The 23,003-nt window shown below is 43.7% G+C and overlaps 1 protein-coding gene across 6 annotated transcripts in view; it reads left to right on the top strand.

Annotated features, from left to right (window-relative positions):
• The window catches only part of dnai7 (dynein axonemal intermediate chain 7), a 105,352-nt gene that overhangs the window by 39,988 nt on the left and 42,361 nt on the right, over window positions 1-23,003 (top strand). For all 6 annotated transcript variants that reach the window (XM_069908448.1, XM_069908447.1, XM_069908450.1 and 3 more), the window contains 4 exons: window positions 1,791-1,937; window positions 3,511-3,614; window positions 15,927-16,254; window positions 17,979-18,078. In XM_069908448.1, the coding sequence (XP_069764549.1) occupies window positions 1,791-1,937; window positions 3,511-3,614; window positions 15,927-16,254; window positions 17,979-18,078 (679 nt within the window). The remainder of the gene's footprint in view (window positions 1-1,790; window positions 1,938-3,510; window positions 3,615-15,926; window positions 16,255-17,978; window positions 18,079-23,003) is intronic.

Genomic DNA, 23,003 nt, shown 5'->3' with positions numbered 1-23,003 from the left:
GTGTGGGATGGATCCTTTAATATATTGGCAGCTTTCCTAAGGCAGCAGGAAGTGTAGATGAAGGGGAAGTTGCACAATTCTCAGCACTTTCTTGGGATTTTGAGCAGAGCAGTTCTCATACCAAGCTGGCATGCCTCTGGACAGGATACTTTCCATGGTGTATTGGGGATATGCTGAACTTCTGAGGAAGTTGTGGCTGTGCTTTCTTGGTTGGTAGCATTACTGTGGTTGGACCAGGATCGGTTGTTGGTGATATTCACTATTAGGAACTTGAAGCTCTCCACCATCTCTACCTCAGCACTAACGATAAGTCAATGACCAGCTCCTTCATTTTGCTAACATTGAGGGAGAGGTGGTTCTCCTGACACCATAGCAACATTGTCTCTCTCTCTTTCCTTCTTGCACTCCATCTTATCGTTGTTTGAGATCCTGCCTTCAAATGGTGCTGTCATCTGCAAGCTTTTAAATTTCATTTTATTTCAGATTTATTGTCAGAGTATATACATGACATCACATATAACCCTGAGATTCTTTATTCTGCAGGTGAGGCAGAATTACAAATTTTTGGTAGTGCAGAAAAAAAACAAACATAAAAAAACTACACATCATATACATGTAAACAAATAAAGAACTGTAAACAGATAACAAATGTAAGCAAACTGCAATACAGAGAGAATTAAAAAAAAAATCAATAAATCGCACAAGTAAGAGTCCTTAAATGAGGCCCTGATTGAGTTTTCTGATGAGGAGTTTGATGGTGGAGGGGAAGCAGCTGTTCCTGAACGTGGTGGTGCAAGTTTCTTGTGGCACCTATACCTCTTTCCTGATGGCAGCAGGGTGGTGTGGATCCTTGATGATTGCTGCTGCTCTCCGCTGGAGATATGAGCAGTATTTGACCATGCAACCAAGAGTATATAGTATAGAGGAATGAGTATGTAGCCTTGTGGAGCATATAGTTTAGATTGACTGTGGCAACCTGAAAACGATCCTTAAGGCAAGAAGTTGAGGATGAAAGTGACTTTGACATTTATGGTTAGAACAGTCTTGGTAGGATAGGCGTGTACTTACTGATAGGATTGAAGTCTGCCAGTAAAATCTCACTTATTTCCGTGATAATTGCCTTGGTGAAATGGAGTATCCACAGATGTTGCTCATTGGAGAGACTGAGATATATACATCGGTCATTCTCAATTCAGCATAAGGTAATTGAATGAACACATATGGAGTCATAGAGAGACACAGGATGGAAATAGACCATCCATTTATCCTGATTCTATATTAATCTGCAACACACAAACATGTTGGAGAAACTCAGCAGGTCACGCAGCATCTATAGGAAATAACTGATGTTTTGGGCCTGGGCTCTTCATCTTAAACCTGATTGGTCACACTTAACTTCTCATTGTTTACTTTATTGTTTAACTTCAATGGACCAGTGTTTTAAGGTTTATACCAATAAAATGAAAATCGGTATTGCAAAAGGATTAATAGATGCATATCTGACACAAATAACATATATCAACAAACATGTATCCCAACTTGAAAGTTCCTTTGAATTTCTGGAGCCATACAATGGGAGCTGGGCATGAGCACAGTTACACATTGCTTCGGTTTTCTGATGCATTGTGTGTGTCATCTGATGTCAAGCCCCCGTGTCTTTCTGGATTACTTCCTTGCATATCATTTTGAGCTATTTTGAAAGCGTTTAATCAGTGTCGAGAGTGATTTATGTTGGGAAAAATAATTTAAGCCTGCCCTATGATTTTCAAATAGTTTATTTTTTGTTGCAGCTTCTAGATGAATTGGAAATGTTATTACGTGACACTCCATCTGACGAACTGCTCGAGGAGACTGTGGCCCAATACGAACAAACCATTTTGGATCTGCAGACCCTCCTCTCCAACATCAATGATAAAGCAACAGACATCCTCCTACAGGTGAATATACAATCAACTAACTACACCAAAATATACATTAAGTATTTCCTGTCTAAACTAACTGATGGAGTGGTGATGGTGGTGGGGCACTGGTCAGTTACCAGCTCAATTATTCAGAGGCCTGGACTACTAGTTCAGCAACTCGAGTTCAGATCTCACCAATGTGGATGCAGAATTTGAATTCAATCACATAGCTGTCTTCTTTTTAAAATCAGCCATTAGAAATAATAATCACAAAGCTGCTCCAGCTGTTGTTATTAAAAACCCCTGGAAGCCTCAGGAAGATCTCAAAGTGTAGCAGATAAATGTTGCAGGATTTGCCTCTTGCCACATAACTTGGTCTGAGATACTGCAGCATAACCCCTTTTTTCACCACATTGGCTTTTGATCAGTTGAATTAGTATGAAGACATTCCAAGTGGGCCATTTTTTCTCCTCTTCCTGGAAAAGCTGCTTAAATTGATGTCAGTTCCAAAGTGTGGAGAAACACTGGATTGCTCAGGCTGGCTCACCTCCAACTTGATAACTTCTCCCCATAGTTTCCCAATAAAGGCTGAGAGCCCAAGTCTCCTCCTTGGATCTAAGCCAGGAGCTGGATGTTTCACGACATTAAAGCCTTTGATCACATTCTTTGTGTCTGCTTGTGGTTATTGATTATGCTCCATGAAGTCTCTACATTACTCCTGACACCATTCGTTGTTGTAGACACCAAAATAAAATTGTGGCGCTGCTGGAGGTGCGGACTTAGAAGAGTGGGGAGCTGAGAAACAGTGCTGCTCTGCAGAGTCCTATTGCCTGGTCCTAATGTAGATGGATCCATACTGACTTTAAATGGCCTGTTAAAAATCCTGTAAAAATCAGATGTCTATGCCCAAAATGGTGGTGTCTGTGCTGGGCAGCATACCACAAGGAATTGTAAATGCTGGGGAAGCAGGGGACTGGTGCAGGCACCAGAAATTGAGAGAACTCCCCCCACCCCTTTGAGAAGGAGATGACCAAACAGGATGGTGACCTTGGCAGCAGGCCAGTGAGGGGCTGAGCAGCTACTCAGGCTACAGACTTGGCGACGTGGTCAAAGGACCTACATGGGCTGCAGGCTGCTGGAGACTGGCTCATAGAAGCCAGGTATTGGAACCAGGATTCAGGAGTGTGCTGAGGGCAAGAAGGACTCCTGAACTCAATCTGAATGTCAAAAATTTGATGGCCAAGGGCTTGCTGCAGCTGGCTGTCAATGTTTTTCTCATCCCCTTGGTAGACACGGCACATTCTGGCTGCATGATGGGGCATTTATGTGGCAGGTGCTGAACTGATCAGAGCTTTATTGAAAACTTTGGTCATGAAGCTGGTGCTAGGTGAGCCACATAAGGGATGTGGTATTGGAGGGAAAGCAAGGGTTAAATGGAGGAAATTTCCATGGCCCAGAAATTCAGAACCAATCCTGTTTTTATTGAGGCTTGTTTTTTTGTCAAACATTTGTAAAACAAGGAGAGAATTTTGCTGATGTTTTACCATTCATATACAGCTCCTTAGTTTTTAAAAGTACTTTCTGGGAAATAAATTAAAATGTCTTTCAGAAAGCTGTTGACCTTGTTGACATTGAAACTGGAAACATGCAAGAAGAAGTTAATGATGAGAACATCACTCTCTGTTTGTGGGCAAACTTCAACAAAAATCCCAGGTAGGCAGATTGTTGTCAGTGAGGATCTTTCTACTTTATATTTTTGCAAGTGAAAATGTTATGATGGTTTGAACACAAAAACTAATATTTTACATTAGCTAGAGTGCATGCAAGAAGTTTATCTAACCTTATAGGTCACTTTTAGTATGTATTCCAGCAGCAATAGATATTTACCAAGACAAATGGTTACTTAAACAAAAGTTGCTTTAAATTATCTTTAAAAATGAAAACAGGATTACACTTTAACTTATCACTATTGACTTACTTAACCTAACTTAACCCCCTTCTAATTCTAAGCACACGTGTATGTAATGTGTGAGTAAGTTTAGAAAAGTTCTTTGATTCGCAGTCCAATCTCAATTCTAATTCCTCCACTGGTTGCAGGCAATTTTTATTATGTGCACAGAATTTAACATTTATAAAGTTCACCAGGCTTTGATGCTTGAAAGGTAAATGGTTACCGCTCAGGAAGGTTCTTGTTGGTTTTCAGAGAGAGATTCTTTTGCCAGGACACCTGCAACTGATTCCTTCTCAATCAGTCTTGCTGACAAAACTTGCCCCCTTCAGAGTTCACTCGATGATAACCTCTTTCTTTCAGGTCATCACAGAGTTCCTTTTTGTTTCTCTTATTCCAAGTGAAACATGAGATAGCCAGTCCTCTCCTCTTGCATGAACCACAAGGGCTTTGACCAGGCTGAACAAAGCACTCACAACCCATCTTCAAAATGGGGTTTTTCCTCAAGCTTTCCAGCTTGTCCTGTTCTAGTCCCAGCTGCTGCTGCTGAACTGATCTCTCTCTCTCAGAGAAAAGCCTGTTTCACTCTCACTGCTTGCAAAACCACATGACCCTTTTAGAACAGCAAACTGCACTCAGACAGACTGCAGCTCCAATGAGTTCTTTCATCTGTGGCTTTTCAAAACAATAATCCATTAGTGAACTCCCTTGGGCACTCTTCAAAGTTTTTGCAAAGGGTTTCGGAGCCGGCCTGTCTAGCTTGAGTAGAGCTCTGGTATTTTAAATGAGAACTGTTATGAAGTGTTTTTATGTGACCTACACTAAAAAAACCTGCCACATTTTATCTCCCAAAATTATATCTATAATACAATACAAACACAACGTATTCTATCACAGGCAGTTGGTAAAATATGTGTTTTAATAGTTACAAGGGCACAACTCAAAACCACCATTGTGCCTAGTAGCTTGTAAAAGTTGGAGAGGAGATGCTGAGGAGCTGAGCAGAAATGCTTTGAAAGAGCTCTCCACAAAAAAGTAGTAAAAAGTTGGTTATAAAGCTCAAAAACCGAATGTTATCACCAAAAATGGATAAAACTAGTGGTAAATGACCAAGGCAACCAAAAACAAAAACTGAAGAAGCAACGACACAGCCAGAAACATCGAGTGGAAGCCTGATGAGGAGTGACTCAGGAGCAGTTTTGGGACTGGCTGAACCTAACAGAGCTGAGGGGTCGGCCCAAGATATAGCTGACGTCCTGAACAAGATGGAAATTTTGTGCACTCGTTTCACAAGTGTGGAATCAGCAGTGAGAGACATATCAGAAAAGGTATCAGAAATCAAAGAAGTCGTGGAAGATTTAATGGAACAAATTACTTGTTCGGATGCTGAGCTGGACAAAACAAAAGAGGCTAAAGGCACTAGAAGAAAAGACAAAAACATAGGACTCAGAAAAAAAAAGGATTGATGGACAAGATTGATCATTGGAGTGAGAGAAGGAATAGAGGGAAAAGATGTGGTGAGTTTTTTTGAAACATGGATCCCACAAAAACAAGTTAAATGCAAAGTTGCAAATTGAAAAGGCTCCCCGGACCCTTGGACCCTGAAGAATCGGTGAACAGCGACCACAACCAGTCCTGGTGAGACTTTTAAGTTACCGGGAGAGAGGTGCGATCTTGGGAGCAGCGTATGAATATTCAAAAAATAATAATGGCCCATTAGTGGTGGACAATGCAAAAGTAATGTTTTTTCAGGACTTTAGCTCTGTCTTGGTCAAACAAAGAAAGAAATTTGATGAGGTATAGAGACAAGTATGATCTAAAAACTTTAAATGTTCAATGATTTACCTAGCAACGTTGAGAGTGAATGTCTCAGAGAGTAATCAACAAATTTTCAAGAATAACGTGGAAGAATTTTTAAGGAAGTTATGAAAAGATTAAAGTCACCTGCTGAAAAGATTGGAAAAAACATTTTAAAACGGGTCTAACTGGAAGATATATCTTTTTATTTATATTTAGTAGTACTGAACTGTCTTGTATTCACTGTTAAAAGAAAAACCATTATATGGAGAGCTCTGAAAAGATAGAAAAGTAGTTAGGAAAGTAACAAGATGGGAACTCCGATTTAAGGGGAAAATGGCACCGGGAAAGGGGCAGTTCTGAAGGTTCTATGGGCTTTTCTCTTGGGCTTCCAGGTTCTATTAATGTCACCGTCGTGTGTGTGTGTTTCTTAAAGGGGAAATGCATGTGATGAAAATGTCTCTTAAAAGGGAAATGTTACAACATTATTTAAAAAAAGGAAAGATTTTATTGTTGTGCAATATTTATTTGAAAAATGGTATGCTTTTCTTCTTCAGCCAGCGTGTGATCTTCTTCCTTCTCCTCCCCCTCTATCGTTGAAACAGTCGGGGCCACCCAATTGCAGGTACGGACCTCCACCGAGCCCAGCATCTCTAGGCCGGTGGGAGTCGGGTCCCCCTGCAGCCTGGGCCCGTTCGGTCATTGTGCGCATGTGTGAAGTTTTGCGCAATGGCAAAGTGTCCTCCACATCGGGGAAAGATTGATGCCGGTCACCAGCGCCATCTTGTGCCATGGGACGCAAGGCTGGGGACGGAGTCAAAAATACCTTGCCCAGCAATGTCCGTTGGGGACAGGGAGGAGCTGCACTTTGTTAGGTAGGCCGCATTTCTTCTGTGCTTCCAGCTTATTTTACTGTTGCTTTCTTCCCAACTTGTGCTTTAACTTTCCTCATAGTTGTAAGACAGACACTTTCACCAGTATTTTAAGTATCTTTAAAACTTTTTTCAAAACTTGTAATTCAGGTTTTAATTAGTTCTGTCAGGGGGAGGTGTTATTCTACATCCTCTTCCTACGCCATCACGCCATATATAGGAAAAAAAAGTAGGGGTATCAATGGAAGCACCACTGTGAAAAAATGTATTATTGCCTATGAATATAGGCAATAGATTATTACATTTGTGGTATGACAAAGGTATAAGATATATTAAGGACTGCTATACACAAGGAACTCTTATGTCCTTCAAACAATTAAAACACGAATATAGAGTGGCCAATGGGACCTCCTTCTGTTTTCTCCAGCTTAGATTGTTCTTAAGAGAAAGATGGGGGCCAACATTGAGCCCACCTGAAATTAATTAAACTGAACGAATGGTCTAGATGGAGAATACACCCAAATTCATAACAAAAATATACTATGCTCTCCAGAGTAAACGTGCAAAGCCAGGGTTGCAGAGGTCAAAGGAAAGATAGAAGTTGGACTTAAGGGCTGGCAATTCCAGAAAGGAATTGGGGGAGATGTGACCTGTACAGTAAGGACGGGTTACACTTAAATCCCAGGGGGACCAGAATCCTGGGAGAGGTATTTGCTAGGGCTACTCAGGATCCTTTAAACTAGAATGGTTGGGGGGAGGGAACAAAATAGTACAGAGCAGTAAGGAGAAGGTTAGAATGCAAACAAAGAAAGTTTGTAGTAAGTATTTGAATATGGATGGGCAGGTGATAGAGAAGGGAAATGCTCTGGAAGAAGATGAAGGGCAATTGGCAGGAAAAGTAAATAATGTTGTTCTTAAAGATGAGGGAAAACAAGGATTAAAAATTGGGAAATCCCTGAAATTCATATATTTTAATGCCAGGAGTATTGTAAAAAAAGGTGGATGAGCTGAAGGTGTGGATTGATACTTGGAAGTATGATGTGGTAGCGATTAGTGAGACATGGTTGCAGGAGGGATGTGATTGGCAACTGAATATCCCTGGGTTTCGTTGTTTTAGGTGTGATAGAGTCGGAGGGGCAAGAGGAGGTGGGGTTGCATTGCTTGTCAGGGAAAATATTACAGCGGTGCCTAGGAAGGATAGATTAGAGGGCACATCCACGGAGGCTATTTGGGTGGAACTGAGGAGTAGGAAAGGAGAGGTTACACTTGTAGGGGTGTATTATAGACCACCCGGAGGGGACCGAGACCTAGAGGAGCAAATCTGTAGGGAGATAGTAGATATTTGTGATAAGCACAGGGTTGTAATTATGGGAGATTTTAATTTTCCACATATAGATTGGGAAACACATTCTGTGAAAGGAATGGATGGGTTAGAGTTTGTGAAATGTGTGCAAGATAGTTTTTTACAACAATATGTAGAGGTGCCGACCAGAGAAGGAGCAGTGTTAGATCTACTGTTGGCAAATGGGATGGGTCAAGTGACGGAGGTTAGTGTTGGCGAGCACTTCGGGTCCAATGATCATAATGCCATCAGCTTCAATGTCATTATGGAAAGAGAGAAATCAGGGCCAAGGATTGAGGTTTTTGATTGGGGAAAAGCTAGATTTGAGGAGATGCGAAAGGACTTGCAGGGTGTGCATTGGGACAATTTGTTTTATGGGCAGGATGTAGTAGAGAGATGGAAGTCTTTTAAAGATCAGATTTTGAGAGTGCAAAAGCTTTATGTTCCTGTTAGGTTAAAAGGAGGGGCAAAAGGTTTGAGAGAGCCGTGGTTTTCAAGGAATATTGGAAACTTGGTTCGAAGAAAAAGGGAGGTGTACATTAGATATAAGAAGCATGGAGTTAAGGAGATGTTTGAAAGATACATTGAATGTAAGAGGAATCTTAAGAGAGGAATTAGGAAAGCTAAAAGAAGGTACGAGAAAACTATGGCAAGCAGGGTGAAAACTAATCCAAAAGAGTTCTACAAATATGTTAATGGTAAGAGGAAAGCTAGAGACAAAATTGGTCCCTTAGAAAATCAGAGTGGAAAACTGTGTGTGGAGCCTAGAGAAATGGGGGAGATATTGAACAGTTTCTTTTCTTCGGTATTCACTAAGGAGAAGGATATTGGGAGATGTGGGATAAAAAAATCAAATTGGGTAAATATGGGGAATATAGAGATTACAAAAGGTGTAGTTTTAAGGCTTTTGAAGAATATAAAGGTGGATAAGTCTCCGGGACCAGACGGGATCTTCCCCAGGACATTGAGAGAAGTGAAGGAGGAAATAGCAGAGGCTCTGGCGGTAATTTTCCAAATGTCATTAGATATGGGGATAGTGCCGGAGGATTGGCGCATTGCGCATGTGGTTCCGTTATTTAAAAAGGGTTCAAGGAGGAAGCCTGGCAACTATCGGCCTGTAAGTTTGACGTCTGTGGTAGGTAAATTAATGGAGAAAATTCTTAGAGATAGTACTTATAAACATCTGGATAGACAGGGTCTGATCAGGAGCACTCAACATGGATTTGTGGGAGGAAGGTCATGTTTGACCAATCTGATTGAATTTTTTGAAGAGGTGACTAGGAATATGGATGAGGGTAGCGCAGTGGATGTTGTCTATATGGACTTCAGTAAGGCCTTCGATAAGGTACCACATGGAAGGTTAGTTAGGAAGGTGCAGTCTTTGGGTATAAATTTTAAGATAGTCAAATGGATTGAACATTGGCTGAATGGGAGAGGCCAGAGAGTGGTAGTGGATAATTGTCTGTCAGGTTGGAGGCCGGTGACCAGTGGTGTGCCTCAGGGATCTGTATTGGGCCCATTGTTGTTCGTTATATACATTAATGATCTAGATGATGGGGTGGTGAATTGGATTAGTAAATATAAGATTTGGATTAGTAGATACTAAGATAGGTGGAATAGTGGATAATGAAGAAGGTTTTCAAGGATTGCAGAGGGATTTGGGCTGCTTAGAAAAGTGGGCTGAAAAATGGCAGATGGAATTTAATGCTGATAAGTGTGAGGTGCTTCATTTTGGTAAGAAGAATCAGAATAGGACATATGTGGTAAATGGGAGAGCATTGAGGAATACAGAAGAGCAGAAAGATTTAGGAGTAACGGTACATCGTTCCCTGAAGGTAGAAACTCACGTGAATAGGGTGGTGAAGAAGGCTTTTAGTATGCTGGCCTTTATCAATCATTGCATGGAATATAGGAGTTGGGAGGTGATGTTAAGATTGTATAAGACGTTGGTGCGGCCTAATTTGGAGTTCTGTGTGCAGTTCTGGTCGCCTAATTATAGGAAGGATATAAACAGAGTGGAGAGAGTGCAGAGAAGGTTTACTAGAAGGTTGCCTGGGTTTAAGCATCTGGAGTATAGGGAGAGATTGGACAGATTGGGTCTTTATTCTTTGGAGCGTAGAAGGTTGAGAGGGGATTTGATAGAAGTATTTAAGATTATGAAAGGGATAGACAGAATGGATGTGGATAGACTATTTCCGTTAAGAGGAGGAAAGATTAAAACAAGAGGACATGAGTTAAGAATTAAGGGGCAGAGGTTTAGAGGTAACATGAGGGGGAACTTCTTTACTCAGAGAGTGGTAGCTGTGTGGAATCATCTTCCGGGAGAAATAGTGGCGGCGGAGTCAATTATATTATTTAAGAAAAGGTTGGACAGGCATATGGATGAGAAGAAGATGGAGGGTTATGGGCATTGTGCAGGGAGGTGGAACTAGAAAGGGGTGTTTGGTTCAGTGCGGACTAGAAGGGCCTAATGGCCTGTTTCCGTGCTGTAATTGTTATGTTATGTTAAGCTGCTCAGATTGGTTTAAAGACTACATCAATTATAAATGCAAGATATGAATTAGTTCAGTATAGTTTTTTGTACCAATTATATCTTACCCCCTCAGAAATTACATAGATCAAAAGCAGAAATGTCAGAGATGTGTTTCAGATGTGGGACTGAGACGAACCTTTTTACGTGCTAAGTGGTTATGTGAAAATCAAGGCCATTTTGGCAAGACATCTCAGAAAAATTAACCGGGATTACAGGAGTGGCCTTCACGGGTGAGCTGGAGCTATATCTACTAGGTAATTTTATGGAAATTAGTAATAAATTGAATCAATATCAAATTTATAAAAATAGTACAGGTGGTAGGAAAGAAATGTATTGCGATCTCTTGGAAGTTCGACTCCCCTCTACTTTTAACATGACGGACTACAGAAATCAACAGCTATATGCGGATGGGAAAAAAAAATAACATATAACTTAAAGAATAAATACGACACTTGTAAAGATCTGGCAGCCATACCTGGACCACATAGGGGCCCAGATACAGCAATAAAAGGTTAAAGGGCTATAAAAGTAACTGTTATATATACAAAAACATAGTTTCCCCAATTGTATTCTATATATTATAGTGGCCCGCTAACCAGGATGCAACCCAGTACACAAGATGGTCGACAAATGCAACTACTGTGCAGACCTTGCGGGGGCCAATGACCTTCGTCCCATGTGATAACATGCATGACAGGAAACCGAGCAAGGGTGAGAATGCCGACCAATCCGAGGCCGGAGCTGCTGTGATGTCACTCTTGTCATCAGCAGCGGGGAGAGAATATAAGCAGAGCTGCCAGTGGAATAAACCAGTCTTCGACTTCAACTTCTTGGGTGTGTGTTACTCTTTCCACACTTTGCAGTAGCGCGCACGCTACATTGGTGACTCCGGCAAGTCCAACCACCAGTTGAACTCGAAGATGATGGACCAGGTAGCTCTTCCCATTGTTATGTTGAAGCTGCCAATGTTTTGGACATCGCAGCCACAAGTGTGGTTCGAGCAGGCTAAGGCCCAGCTCCACCTCCGACAGATCACCGCCAACACCACATGTTGTTCGCTCAATCAGGACACGGCAGCAGCCTCTAGAGCAAGGCAAATACGATACCCTGAAGGAGCTATTAACCCGTACTTTCTGGCGTGTCGCCTGATTGTTGCCTGTGGATGGATTGGGGGACAGGGCCCCATCCGCCCTCATGAGTGAGATGGTCGCCCTTGCTGAGGGGCACAGGCCTTGCCTGCTCTTCAAACAGATTTTCCTGGAGCAGCTGCCCGCAGATATTCGACTTGCTCATGATAAGAACTTCAGTGACCCCAGGAAAGTTGCAGCTCGGATGGACATCCTCTGGAGAGTGAAGAAAGAAAGCAACGCCTCGGTGGAGCAGATTGCTGGGCCCACATACAACCGGCAACGAGGCCACAGCAGACAGAGAGGCAAGTGGACCCACTACCCAACAGTACTGTTACTATTACCAATGGGGTGAGGGGGCCTCATTAATGGCTGCAGCAGTAGGCCAATGTGACAACCTCCTCCATATGTGGGACTCTGACCCGAAGGTGCTTCCTCATTGACACTAGTGCCAAAATAATTGTCCTTCCTCCCTTGGCCTACGACACCCAGAACAAGCCGGGTCGAGCCCTGAGGGGAGCTAACATCACCACCATACGAACTTTCGGCACCCCACCATCCCTCTCTGTGTCAGCAGCAATCAGTTCATTTGGACATTCACGATTGCAGCGGTGGCACAACCGTTCCTGGGAACAGACTTCCTATGAGCTAACTGCCTTCTGGTGGACTTTAAAGGACAGTGTTTGGTGCGCGCCAGGACTTTTTAAACAATACCTCCACTTCACCTTTGTCCGACAACACATTTTCACAGATCCTAACAGAGTTCCCTTCGATTGAGGCGCCACAGTTTTCCTCTGTTGAACCAAAGCACAGGGTAAGGCACCACATTCTCACTGAGGGGCCCCCCTGCTCTACATCAGGGCGTGCCACCTTTCCCCCCCACCCCTGAGAAGCTCATCCTCTCCAAGATGGAGTTTTTGAAAAATGGAGGAACTGGGGATAGTGCGGCGTTCCAACAGCCCTGCACACAGTCCTCCCCCTGCACATGGTTCCAAAGGCAGCAGGAGGGTGGAGGCCATGTGGAGACTATCGCCATGTCAACAAGGCCACCACACCGGACAGATACCCTGTGCATCATATCCAAGACTTTACCTCTGTGCACAGAGTATATAGATATGAATTTGGGAGAAAAAAATGGGAAAGGTTTGTTAGTTGTAGGTCACATACAAACACAGATCTTATTTGAAATACTGGAGCTCTGCTAATGCTAGACATATCGGCTCCACAGCCTTTACAAGAGCTTTGGAGAGTGCCCAAGAGACTTCATTAATGGATTGTTGTTTACAAAAAGGCAACAGATGAAAGAGCTTGTCGGAGCCGCAGACAGTCTGGAGGGGGAACTTGTTGTTCTAAGAGGGTCATGTGGTTTTACAAATAGAGATAGTCAAACAGGCAGATGGGTTGTGAGGTCTTAGTTCAGCCTGGTACAGGCTGGTTCAGCCCTTGTGGTTCATGCAAGAGGAGAGGACTGGCTGTCTCATGTTTCACTTGGAATAAGAGAAACAAAAAGGAATTCTGTGATGACCTGAAAGAAAGAGGTTATCATCGAGTGAACTCTGAAGGGGGCAAGTTTTGTCAGCAAGACTGATTGAGAAGGAATCAGTTGCAAGTGTCCTGGCAAAAGAATCTCTCTCTGAAAATCAACAAGAACCTTCCTGAGCGGTAACCATTTACCTTTTAAGCATCAAAGCCTGGTGAACTTTATAAATGTTAAATTCTGTGCACAGAATAAGAATTGCCTGATACCAATGAACTTGGAGGAATTAGGATTGAGATTGGACTGCGAATCAAACAACTTTTCTGAACTTACACGCACATTACATACACGTGTGCTTAGAATTAGAAGGGCATTAGGTTAGTTAAGTTTTTTTCATGTTTAAAGATAATTAAAACAAACTTTTGTTTAAGTAACCATTTGTCTTGGTGAATATCTATTGCTGCTAGGTTTTGGGGTCCTCTGGGTTCATATCACCACTAACTTACAAGGGGTATTTTCAAAAGTCGTCCTCATCAGGGGCCTAACAGATCCCGGTCCATCCTGACGACACCCCTAAAACCGCCATCATTACCCATTTTGGACTTTTTGAGTTCCTGAGAATGCCGTTTGGACTTAAAAATGCAACCCAGACCTTCCAGAGGCTGATGGCTGCAGCAGGCCAGGATCTCACATTCACGTTCATCTATTTGGACAATATTCTCATCACCACCTGCAATCACACAGTGTATGCAGCCCATCTAAGGCAACTGTGCGCCCAACTGCATGAATTCGGACTAGCTATAAACCCTGCTAAGTGCCAGTTCAGGCTGGAAATGATCGACTTCCTGGGGCATCGAATCAACAGGCATGGAGCGAAACCCCTTTCCGAAAAGATAGAGGTGCTTCGCCAAGCTGCATACAGTGAAGGGGCTGCAAGAATTAACGAGTATGATTAATTTTTATCACCAATTCATACTGGCAGCAGCCGCATCATGCGCCCCCTTTTCGCACTCATGGCGGGGCAAAGTAAGGACATTACCTGGGACAATGAGACTTTGGAGGTGTTCCAGAGGCCAAGGACGCACTGGTCAATGCCACCCTTCTGGTACAACCCAGGCCAGAGGTGCCAACTATTCTCACAGTAGACGTCTCCAGCACAGCGGAAGGGGGCACACTGGAGCAATTCATCGAAGGGTAATGACAGCCCCTGGCCTTCTTCAGCAGGCACCTCCGCCACCTGAACTTAAATGCAGCACCTTTGGAGCTATTGGCACTGCACTTGGGAATCAGGCACTTCAGGTTTTTTCATGAACTATAAACCGTTCACCTTTGCCTTCCATAAAGTGTTGGACCTGTGGTCAGCCGGGCAGCAATGACAATTTTCATAGATGTCTGAGTTCACCACAGACATTCAACACATCGCAGGTAAAACCAACATGGTGACCAGTAGCTTTGTCTGGCACGGTCTCTGGAAACAGATCAGTGAGTGGGCCAAGACCTGCATGCCCTGCCAGATGTCCAAAGTGCAGATACATGTCAAGAAACCCCCCCCCCCCCAGACTTTCGAGCCAGCGCAACGTAGATTTGTTCACATCCGTAGTGACATTGTAGGGCCGCTGCTGGTGTCCCTTGGGGTGAGATATTTCCTCAACATGATTGACCGTTCCAGGAGGTGGCCGGCAGTGGTTCTGCTGACCGACACAACCACCGGGACCAGTGCCAGGGCACTGATTAACACTTGGATGTTGAGATTTGGAGTACTGGAGCATATGATTTCTGATAGAGGTGCACAGTTCACTTTGGGACTCTAGGTGGCACTGGCCAACTTGCTAGGAATCCAGCTCTACCACACCATGGTGTACCTCCCTCAGGCCAACAGGTGGTGGAATGGTTCTATAGGCATCTAAAGGTGACCTTGATAGCTCAACTCAAGGGGTTGAACTGGGCAGGCAAGCTATTCTGAATCCTCCTGGAGATCTGCACCATACTGAAAGATAATTTCAACACTTCAGCAGCCGAGATGGTGAATGGCGTGCCATTGGTGATACCAGGGGTGTTCTTGGCCACCACCAAGGATACAGAGGACCCAACAGCCTCATTGACAAAGCTGAGGGAAAGACTGGGTACTCTAGCCCCTCTGCAGCCTCTTCCTCATGTGCAGACCAAGTCCTAGGTCCCCAAAAATTTAGAGTAAATACGTTTTTGTTTGGAGGGGTCACACCGGTCACCTCTGCAATGGCCGTATGAGGGGGCGTACAAAGTAGTCAGACACAATTGATTGACATGTGCTGGATATCAGCGGTGAGGAGACTTTCACCATCGATCGCCTCAAGCCAGCGCATCTGGACATTAGCCAACTGGTCTCCACTCAGCAGAGGTAGGCCACCAAATGCAGTGGACTGTGCTCTGATTGCCAGTTCTGTGGGTGGGGGTGAGATCATGTAGCAGCCTGCTAACTGGGACTCGGCCTGTTACACAAGATGCCGTGCAGATCTGCGGGGGGCAATGACCTTCATCCCAGGTGGCAACCTGCACGGTGGGAAACAACGAGAAATGGTGGGAAGGGCAACCAATCCGAGGCTGGTGCTGCTGTGACATCACTCCTGTCGTCAGCAGCGGGGTGAGAACATAAGCAGAGCTGCCAGTGCAGCTTTGACTTCTTGGGTGTATGTCATTCTTTGTAAGCAGATTTGTATGTATGGAAGAGGGGGTGGGAGTGAAATACTTTTGATTTTGTTTGTAAAAAAAAAAGTTTAATATATTGTATGTTAAAAATTATTATGTATATTTTGGAAAAAAAAAATTTTAAGTGGAGAGGAGGCATATAGATAACCTGTTCAAGGGTGAAGCCATATAATAAATGGAACCAGAAGCACTAAAAGACATAACGCACAGTTTAAAATAATTTCTGATGCTGATTCTGTTGCAGATTCAAGGGCTATCAATTTGTCAACAACAATGTGGAATTTGAGCTCCCTCGACCCCTGGCTATGTGTGATATTGCCGTACGAATCTTACATACCCAATATGACCACATATCTTGCCACATCCCCTTGTTTCAAGCTCATCAGAGAATGTTTAAAAATAAGCCAGTCATATTTGAAGTTAAGGAGGACCAGGAGGAAAAGGACCAAGACCAGGAAGCCACTGAAGTGCAGAACCCCATTGAAGAGCAAAATCTCATTGAAGCTAAGCATGCTTTTGAAATGAAACTAAAAATTGAAGAAACGAAATCTCTACGTCCAATGAGAACAAGGGTACAGAATATTGGATTACAATATAGAAGCACATATCTATGGTTATCAGTGACAAATTATTTATAGCATTTTTAGACTAATTGAATGCCGATACAATTATTCCTGCTTCCTAGAACTGATAGTATCAACTTTCTCTTGCTTAACTCTTCTGGCTACAGTGTTGTGGAAAGTCCTTCTCCCAGTTCCAAGAGATTAGACCTGTGAGTTTGGAATTAAGCTTAGCCCAGCCTACAGCGCCTGTGGGAAATTTGACCACCAACTTTCTTGTTGAATTTTTGTCAGCACTTGAACATTTTTCAGCCATAAAGCTTCTCCCAAATGAAGTCAACAATAGCGTAACACCCAAAATTAATATTCAGCTTGATTTTCAACCCCATTGGTCAAGAAGGCACTGACTTTATTCAGAACAACTAACTTTTAAGCTCTGCTTCCACGTGAGCACATCTGAGATGTCCTTCTCCTTCAAAAATTGTAACTTCCCCTGCACCACCCATTATCAACTCACCCCTCACCCATATTATCCTCCATTTTCTGTACATCTGCCTTGGCCCCCTCTGCCCCCAGATGCAACAAGAGCAGGAATCTCCTTGTCTTTACCTGCCACCCCAGAAACTTCCACATCCAATTTCTGTCACTTTCTATGTAATGCCACCACCAGACACATTTTCCCCTCAGGGAAAGCATTCCTCAGGGGATGATCCCTCCATGACTCCTTTGTCCACTCACCCTTTCCCACCAATCATCTTCTTGTTACTTATCCCTGTGACTACAGGAAATGCTATATTTCTGCCCACTCCTCCTCCCTCACCATCATTCGAGATCCCAAACAGTCCTTCCAATTGAAACAACACTTGTAAATTTGCCTGGGTCATCCCATACTCCCGTTATGGCCTGCTCTACATTGGATAGAATGGATGCAATATGGGAGATCGCTTCGTTGAGCACCTTTGCTCTATAGGCTCAGTGGCAACCCATTTTAATTCCCTGCCCCATTCACATGCAGACATGCCTATCCATGGTCTCATGTACTGCCAGACTGAGACCACCTGCAAATTGGAGGAACGACACCTCATATTCCTTCTGGGCACCCTCTAACCAGATGGCATTAATGTTGATTTTTCCGGATTCCGTTCTGCCCTCCATCCCCTTCTCTCTCTTCCATATACTTATGCCTCCATTCCTCAATCTCCCTCCTCCAATCTCTCTCTCTCCCTCTTGTCTTCTTTCCTCCAGTTCTGCATTTATAGAGCTACATCCTTCCACTGAACAATTCTAAGCTTTTCTCTCCTGCCTTCCCCACATATGGCCTCTTGGCTATTGGACTGTTCTTCTTCCCTCGTCCCCTTGTCCTTTTATGCTTATGCTCATACATTGATGACTGGCTCAGGTCTAGAACATTGGCTATATATCTTTGCCTTCCATAGATGATGCAGGTCCTGCTGAGTTTCTGCCGAACCTTTGCATATTAACTACAATCACAGCATCTGTAGTCTTTCTTGTTTCACTCCAATGTTTAAAAAGCCTAATATAATGCAGTTTGAGCACCTAGCCTTGCCCTGAATGTGTTCTTGAAGCACATAAGTTTGTAAAATGGAAAAGTGCATTTATTAATCTGTAGAATTAATGACTTTTGATCAGAAAACAATGATCCAAACGAGCCATGTTTTGCTTGAATAAATCTGGAATTATTTGTGGTTGGTTTATAAAAAATTATTATTTTGCAGAGTGCTTTGAGCACCTCTTCCAACAGAGAAATAAGGAGACCCAGGACACCGAACGATGACAGAGTTTTGGATCAGTTTGCAAATGCAGAGTTCATTGAGGGTAGGACATACATTCTGTACAATTATTCCTTTTAAGAAATTATTGGTAACAACTGTTGAATGTAATTTGACATTAGTTCTGGTTTTCTGTTGTATTCACCAGAGTGCAGTGAGAATGTTTATTTTGTCAGCAAAGCAGCTAGACATCCCACGCATAGTACAGTAAATAAGACAAAGTACAGATGTGCAGTGTTACAGAGAGATCAGTGGGTACAAAACAAAGGCATCATGATTATACTTATGTGAGGTTTATTAAGGAGTCTGGTAACGATGGGAAAGAAACTGTCCTTGGATCCACTGGAGCTTGAGCTCACACTCTGTGGATGTGCTAAGGCTATGGATATTTAGGATGACAAGCCTGAGACTTGTCTCTAGATGTGGTCTCACCAGTGCCTTTTAAGTTGTGGTGAGACTTTCTTAATTTTATACTGCAGTCCCTTTCAAACAAAAGCCTGCATTCTATTAATCTTCCTAATATTCCGTGGCACCTACATGCTAGCTTTCTGTGATTCATGGAGTGATTATGGCTAAAGGATGGATGTCATTGGGAGCTGAATGTCCAAGGATTAAAAAAATCCAGTGTACTAAAAGGATAGGCAGGTAAGCAGAGGGGGTGGTGAGACTCTGTTGGTAAGGAATAACATTAAATAATTAGATAAAGGTGACATAGGATCAGAAGATTTAGAATAATTGTGGATCGAGTTAAGAAATGGCAAGAGTGAAAAACCACTCTAGGCAGTTATATACAGACCTCCAAACAATAGCTGGGATGTGGACAACAAATTACCACAGCAAATAGAAAAGGCATGTCAGAAGGGCAATGTTGTGGTAGTTATGGGGGATGTTAACATGCAAGTAGATTGGAAAAACCACATTGGGACTGGACCTCGAGAGAGAATTTGTAGAATGCATACAAGATCACTTCTTGGAACAGTTTGTGGCTGAGCCGACCAGGGAAATGGCAGTTCTGGATTGGGTGTTGTGTCATGAACCAGAGTTCATAAGGGAGCTGAGGGTATGGGAACCCTAAGGAGGCAGTGATCATGATATAATAGAATTAATCCTGCAGTTTGAGAGGGAGAAACTAAAATCAGAAGTGTCAGTATGCCAGTGGAACAAAGGAGACTGCAAAGGTATGCGTGAGGAACTGGCAAAAGTTAATTGGAAAGGCACGCGAGCAGGGTGCACAGCAGAGCAGCAATGGCTGGAGTTTCTGCAAGGAAAGGTATATTCCAAAAAAAGGGGATATTTGTGTGGAAAAATGATATCACTGTGGTTGTCCAGAGAAGCCAAAACCAAAGTTAAGGGAGAAGAAAGGGTATCCAAGGAAGTAAAAATTAGTGGGAAGATGGAGGACTGGGAAGCTTTTAAAAGCACACAGAGGCAAATGAGAAGGTTATTAGGAGGGAAATTATGAACTTTGAAAGGAGACTAACAAATAATATCAAAAGGATAATAAAAGCTTTTTAAAAGTATATTAGGAGTAAAAAAGAGGCAAGAGTAGATATGGGACTGATGGAAAATAATGCTGAAGAAATTATAATGGGAGACGAGGTGACAGAGGAAATGAATGAGTATTTTGCACCATTGTGGAAGACATTAGCAGTATACCAGACTTTCAAAGGTGTTGGGGAAGAGGGGTGGATGCAGTCACAATCACCAGAGAGAAGGTGCTTAGGAAGCTGAAAGGTCTAAGAGTAGATAAGTCTTACGGAACAGATGGAGAGCACCCTTGGGTTTTAATAATCTTCCAAGAACAATAGATTCTGGCATGGTTCCAGAGGACTAGAAAATTGTACTTTCCTTTTTAAAAAGGGAGGGATACAGCAGAAAGGAAATTATAGTCCTGTTAGCCTAACGTCGGAGGTTGGGAAGTTGTTCGAATTGATTGTCAAGGATGAGGTTCAGAGTATCTGGTAAGACAAGAGTCAACATGGTTTCCTTAAGGGAAAATCTTGCCTGACATAACAACTGCAATTTTTTGAGGAAACCACAAGTCGGCTGGACAAAGGACATGGGGTGGATGGTGTAGATTTGAACTTTCAAAAGGCCTTTGACAAGAGCTACTTCACAAAATGAGAGCCTATGAATTACAAGAAAGGTAAAGCCTTGAATGATCGGCAGGAAACCGAGAGTGGGAATAAAGGGATCCTATTGTGATTGGCTACTGGTTACCAGTGATTTTTCACAGAGGTCAATGTTGGGGCTACTTCTTATTACATTGCATGTTAACTAATTGGATTGCAGAATAAATGGCTTTATGACTAAGTTTGCCGATGATACAAAGGTAGGTGGAGGGGCAGGTAGTGAGGAAGAAACAGACAGGCTGCAGAGACTTAGGAGAATGGGCAGAGAAGTGACAAATGGAATACAATGTTGAAAAATGTACAGTCATGCACTTTGGTAGAAGGAATATAAGGGCAGACTATTATTGGGTTGTGTAGAAAATTCAAAATTCAGAGGAGCACAGTGGGAGTCCTCTTGCAGGATACTCTGAAGCACACATGTCAAACTCTGGCCCGCGGACCAGATATAATTATATTTGGCCCTCAAGATCATATTAAATATATATGAGAGTTGGCTCGCTAGCCGCCGCACAAGTATAGCACATGCACAGCAGCAGGCACCACCATAGTAGTTTTTAGCACTTTCACAGCAGGCACAGCAGGACACCGATATAGTTAACAGGAACGTTAATTAGATATTCACAGCGGTGCCGATACAACGGACCCGCCGCCTAGCTCCAACGGACCCGCCGCCTAGCTCCAACGGACCCGCCGCCTAGCTCCAACGGACCCGCCGCCTAGCTCCAACGGACCCGCCGCCTAGCTACAGCGGACCCGCCGCCTAGCTCCAGCGGACCCGCCGCCTAGCTCCAGCGGACCCGCCGCCTAGCTCCAGCGGACCCGCCGCCTAGCTCCAGCGGACCCGCCGCCTAGCTCCAGCGGACCCGCCGCCTAGCTCCAGCGGACCCGCCGCCTAGCTCCAACGGACCCGCCGCCTAGCTCCAACGGACCCGCCGCCTAGCTCCAACGGACCCGCCGCCTAGCTCCAACGGACCCGCCGCCTAGCTCCAACGGACCCGCCGCCTAGCTCCAACGGACCCGCCGCCTAGCTCCAACGGACCCGCCGCCTAGCTCCAACGGACCCGCCGCCTAGCTCCAACGGACCCGCCGCCTAGCTCCAACGGACCCGCCGCCTAGCTCCAACGGACCCGCCGCCTAGCTCCAGCGGACCCGCCGCCTAGCTCCAACGGACCCGCCGCCTAGCTCCAGCGGACCCGCCGCCTAGCTCCAACGTCTCCTTGAGCTTCATCTGAGGGTGGGTGCTGCTGGGCATCGGACTTTCCGCTGGGGTGGAGGTCGCGGACGAGTTCCACCGCTCTCACGGTATTCCTGGTGAGATGGCGAGACCAGCGGGGACTCCTTGGGTTGTTGGCGGTGGTTGCGGCAGGAGGAGGCGGTGGTGGAGGCGGGGTCGGAGGATGTAGAGGGGGCAGGGTGGGGAGATGCCGCTCAGGTTTGCTGGCTGGGCTGGGGAGGGCTCCCTGCAGACCTCCGCTCCCTGGCATGCTTCTCGGCAATGTGCGATCCTTGGCTTAAAGGCTAGAGAGAAATATTATTTATTAAATATTTTATTTCTTATTTGTTAATGCTTCTTATGGAAAGAGTTTAACCAAAACTATTATTAAACATTTATTTTAATAAGAAAAAGTTACATATGTTGAGAGAAAACGTGCAGATGTTGTTTAAAATTTTCAATAAATATTTAGTTCGGCCCTTGACTTAGTCCAAGTTTTTAATTTTGGCCCTCGGTGAATTTGAGTTTGACACACCTGCTCTAAAGGTTAACCTCCAGGTTGAGTCAGTAGTGAAGAAGGCAAATGGAATGTTAGCATTCCTATGTTGAAGAAAAGGATATAAAAGCAGGGTTCTGATGATGAGGCTTTATAAGGCACTGGGGAAGCCTTACTTGTAGTGCAGGATACAGTTTTGGGGTCGTTATTTAAGGAAGGATGTGCTGGCATTGGAGAGGGTTCCAAGAAGATTTACAAGTATGATTCCTGGAAAAAAGGGATTAGCATATGAGGGACGTTTGATGGTTCTTGGACTGTACTCTTTGAAGTTCAGAAGAATGAGGGTGGAACTTCATAGAAGCATTTTGAATGTTGAAAGGCCTGGACAGAGTAGATGTAGCAAAGTTCTCCCATGGTAGAGGAGTCAAAGATTAGAGGAGTGAAGGGTGCCATTGAAAACAGAGATGTGGAGGAATTTCTTTAGCCAGAGTGTGGTGAACTTCTGGAATTTGCTGCCATGGGCAGCTGTGGAGTGTATTTAAGGCAGAGATTGAAAGGTATCTGAATAGTCGGGATCAAAGGTTATGGGGAGGGCTGAGTGGGATGAACACGACTTCTGATCCTATATATCCTTGTGTATGAAGATGATAAGATCATACTGTCTTATGGTATTATCATCTTCATACACAGGGATACCCACATCAATTTGTGATGCAATATTCTGCAGTCTTTCTCTATTTAAATGGTGATCTGTTTTATTATTCTTCCATCCAAAGAAAGCATGTTCATGTTTTAGCACATTTTTTGGCATCTGCCAACATCTTGGCCTCTTGTGTAGCTTATCAGGATCTCTCTGTAAACTGCTTGTATTTTCCTTACAGACTACCTTCCCTTCTTGATTTAATATCATCTGCAAATTTAGCTACAGTTAAATTTGCGTCTTCCTCAAAACCTGGTAATGTATATTGTAAATAGTTGCATGCTAATCTGGAAATGACTCCCATAGGTCTACTCTTTCCTGGTGGTTAGCCAATCCTTTATAAGTACTGCCACCAATATCAAGAGCTCTTATCTAACAAAACAACCTTTTGTGTGGTACAATTTTTGCAGGTCCAAATATATTACATCTA

Source organism: Narcine bancroftii, chromosome 13, assembly GCF_036971445.1.
Source record: "Narcine bancroftii isolate sNarBan1 chromosome 13, sNarBan1.hap1, whole genome shotgun sequence".
NCBI classification, from domain to species: domain Eukaryota; kingdom Metazoa; phylum Chordata; class Chondrichthyes; order Torpediniformes; family Narcinidae; genus Narcine; species Narcine bancroftii.
The sequence above is the reverse complement of the archived record's forward strand: the minus strand, read 5'-3'. Positions and strand labels throughout refer to the sequence as shown.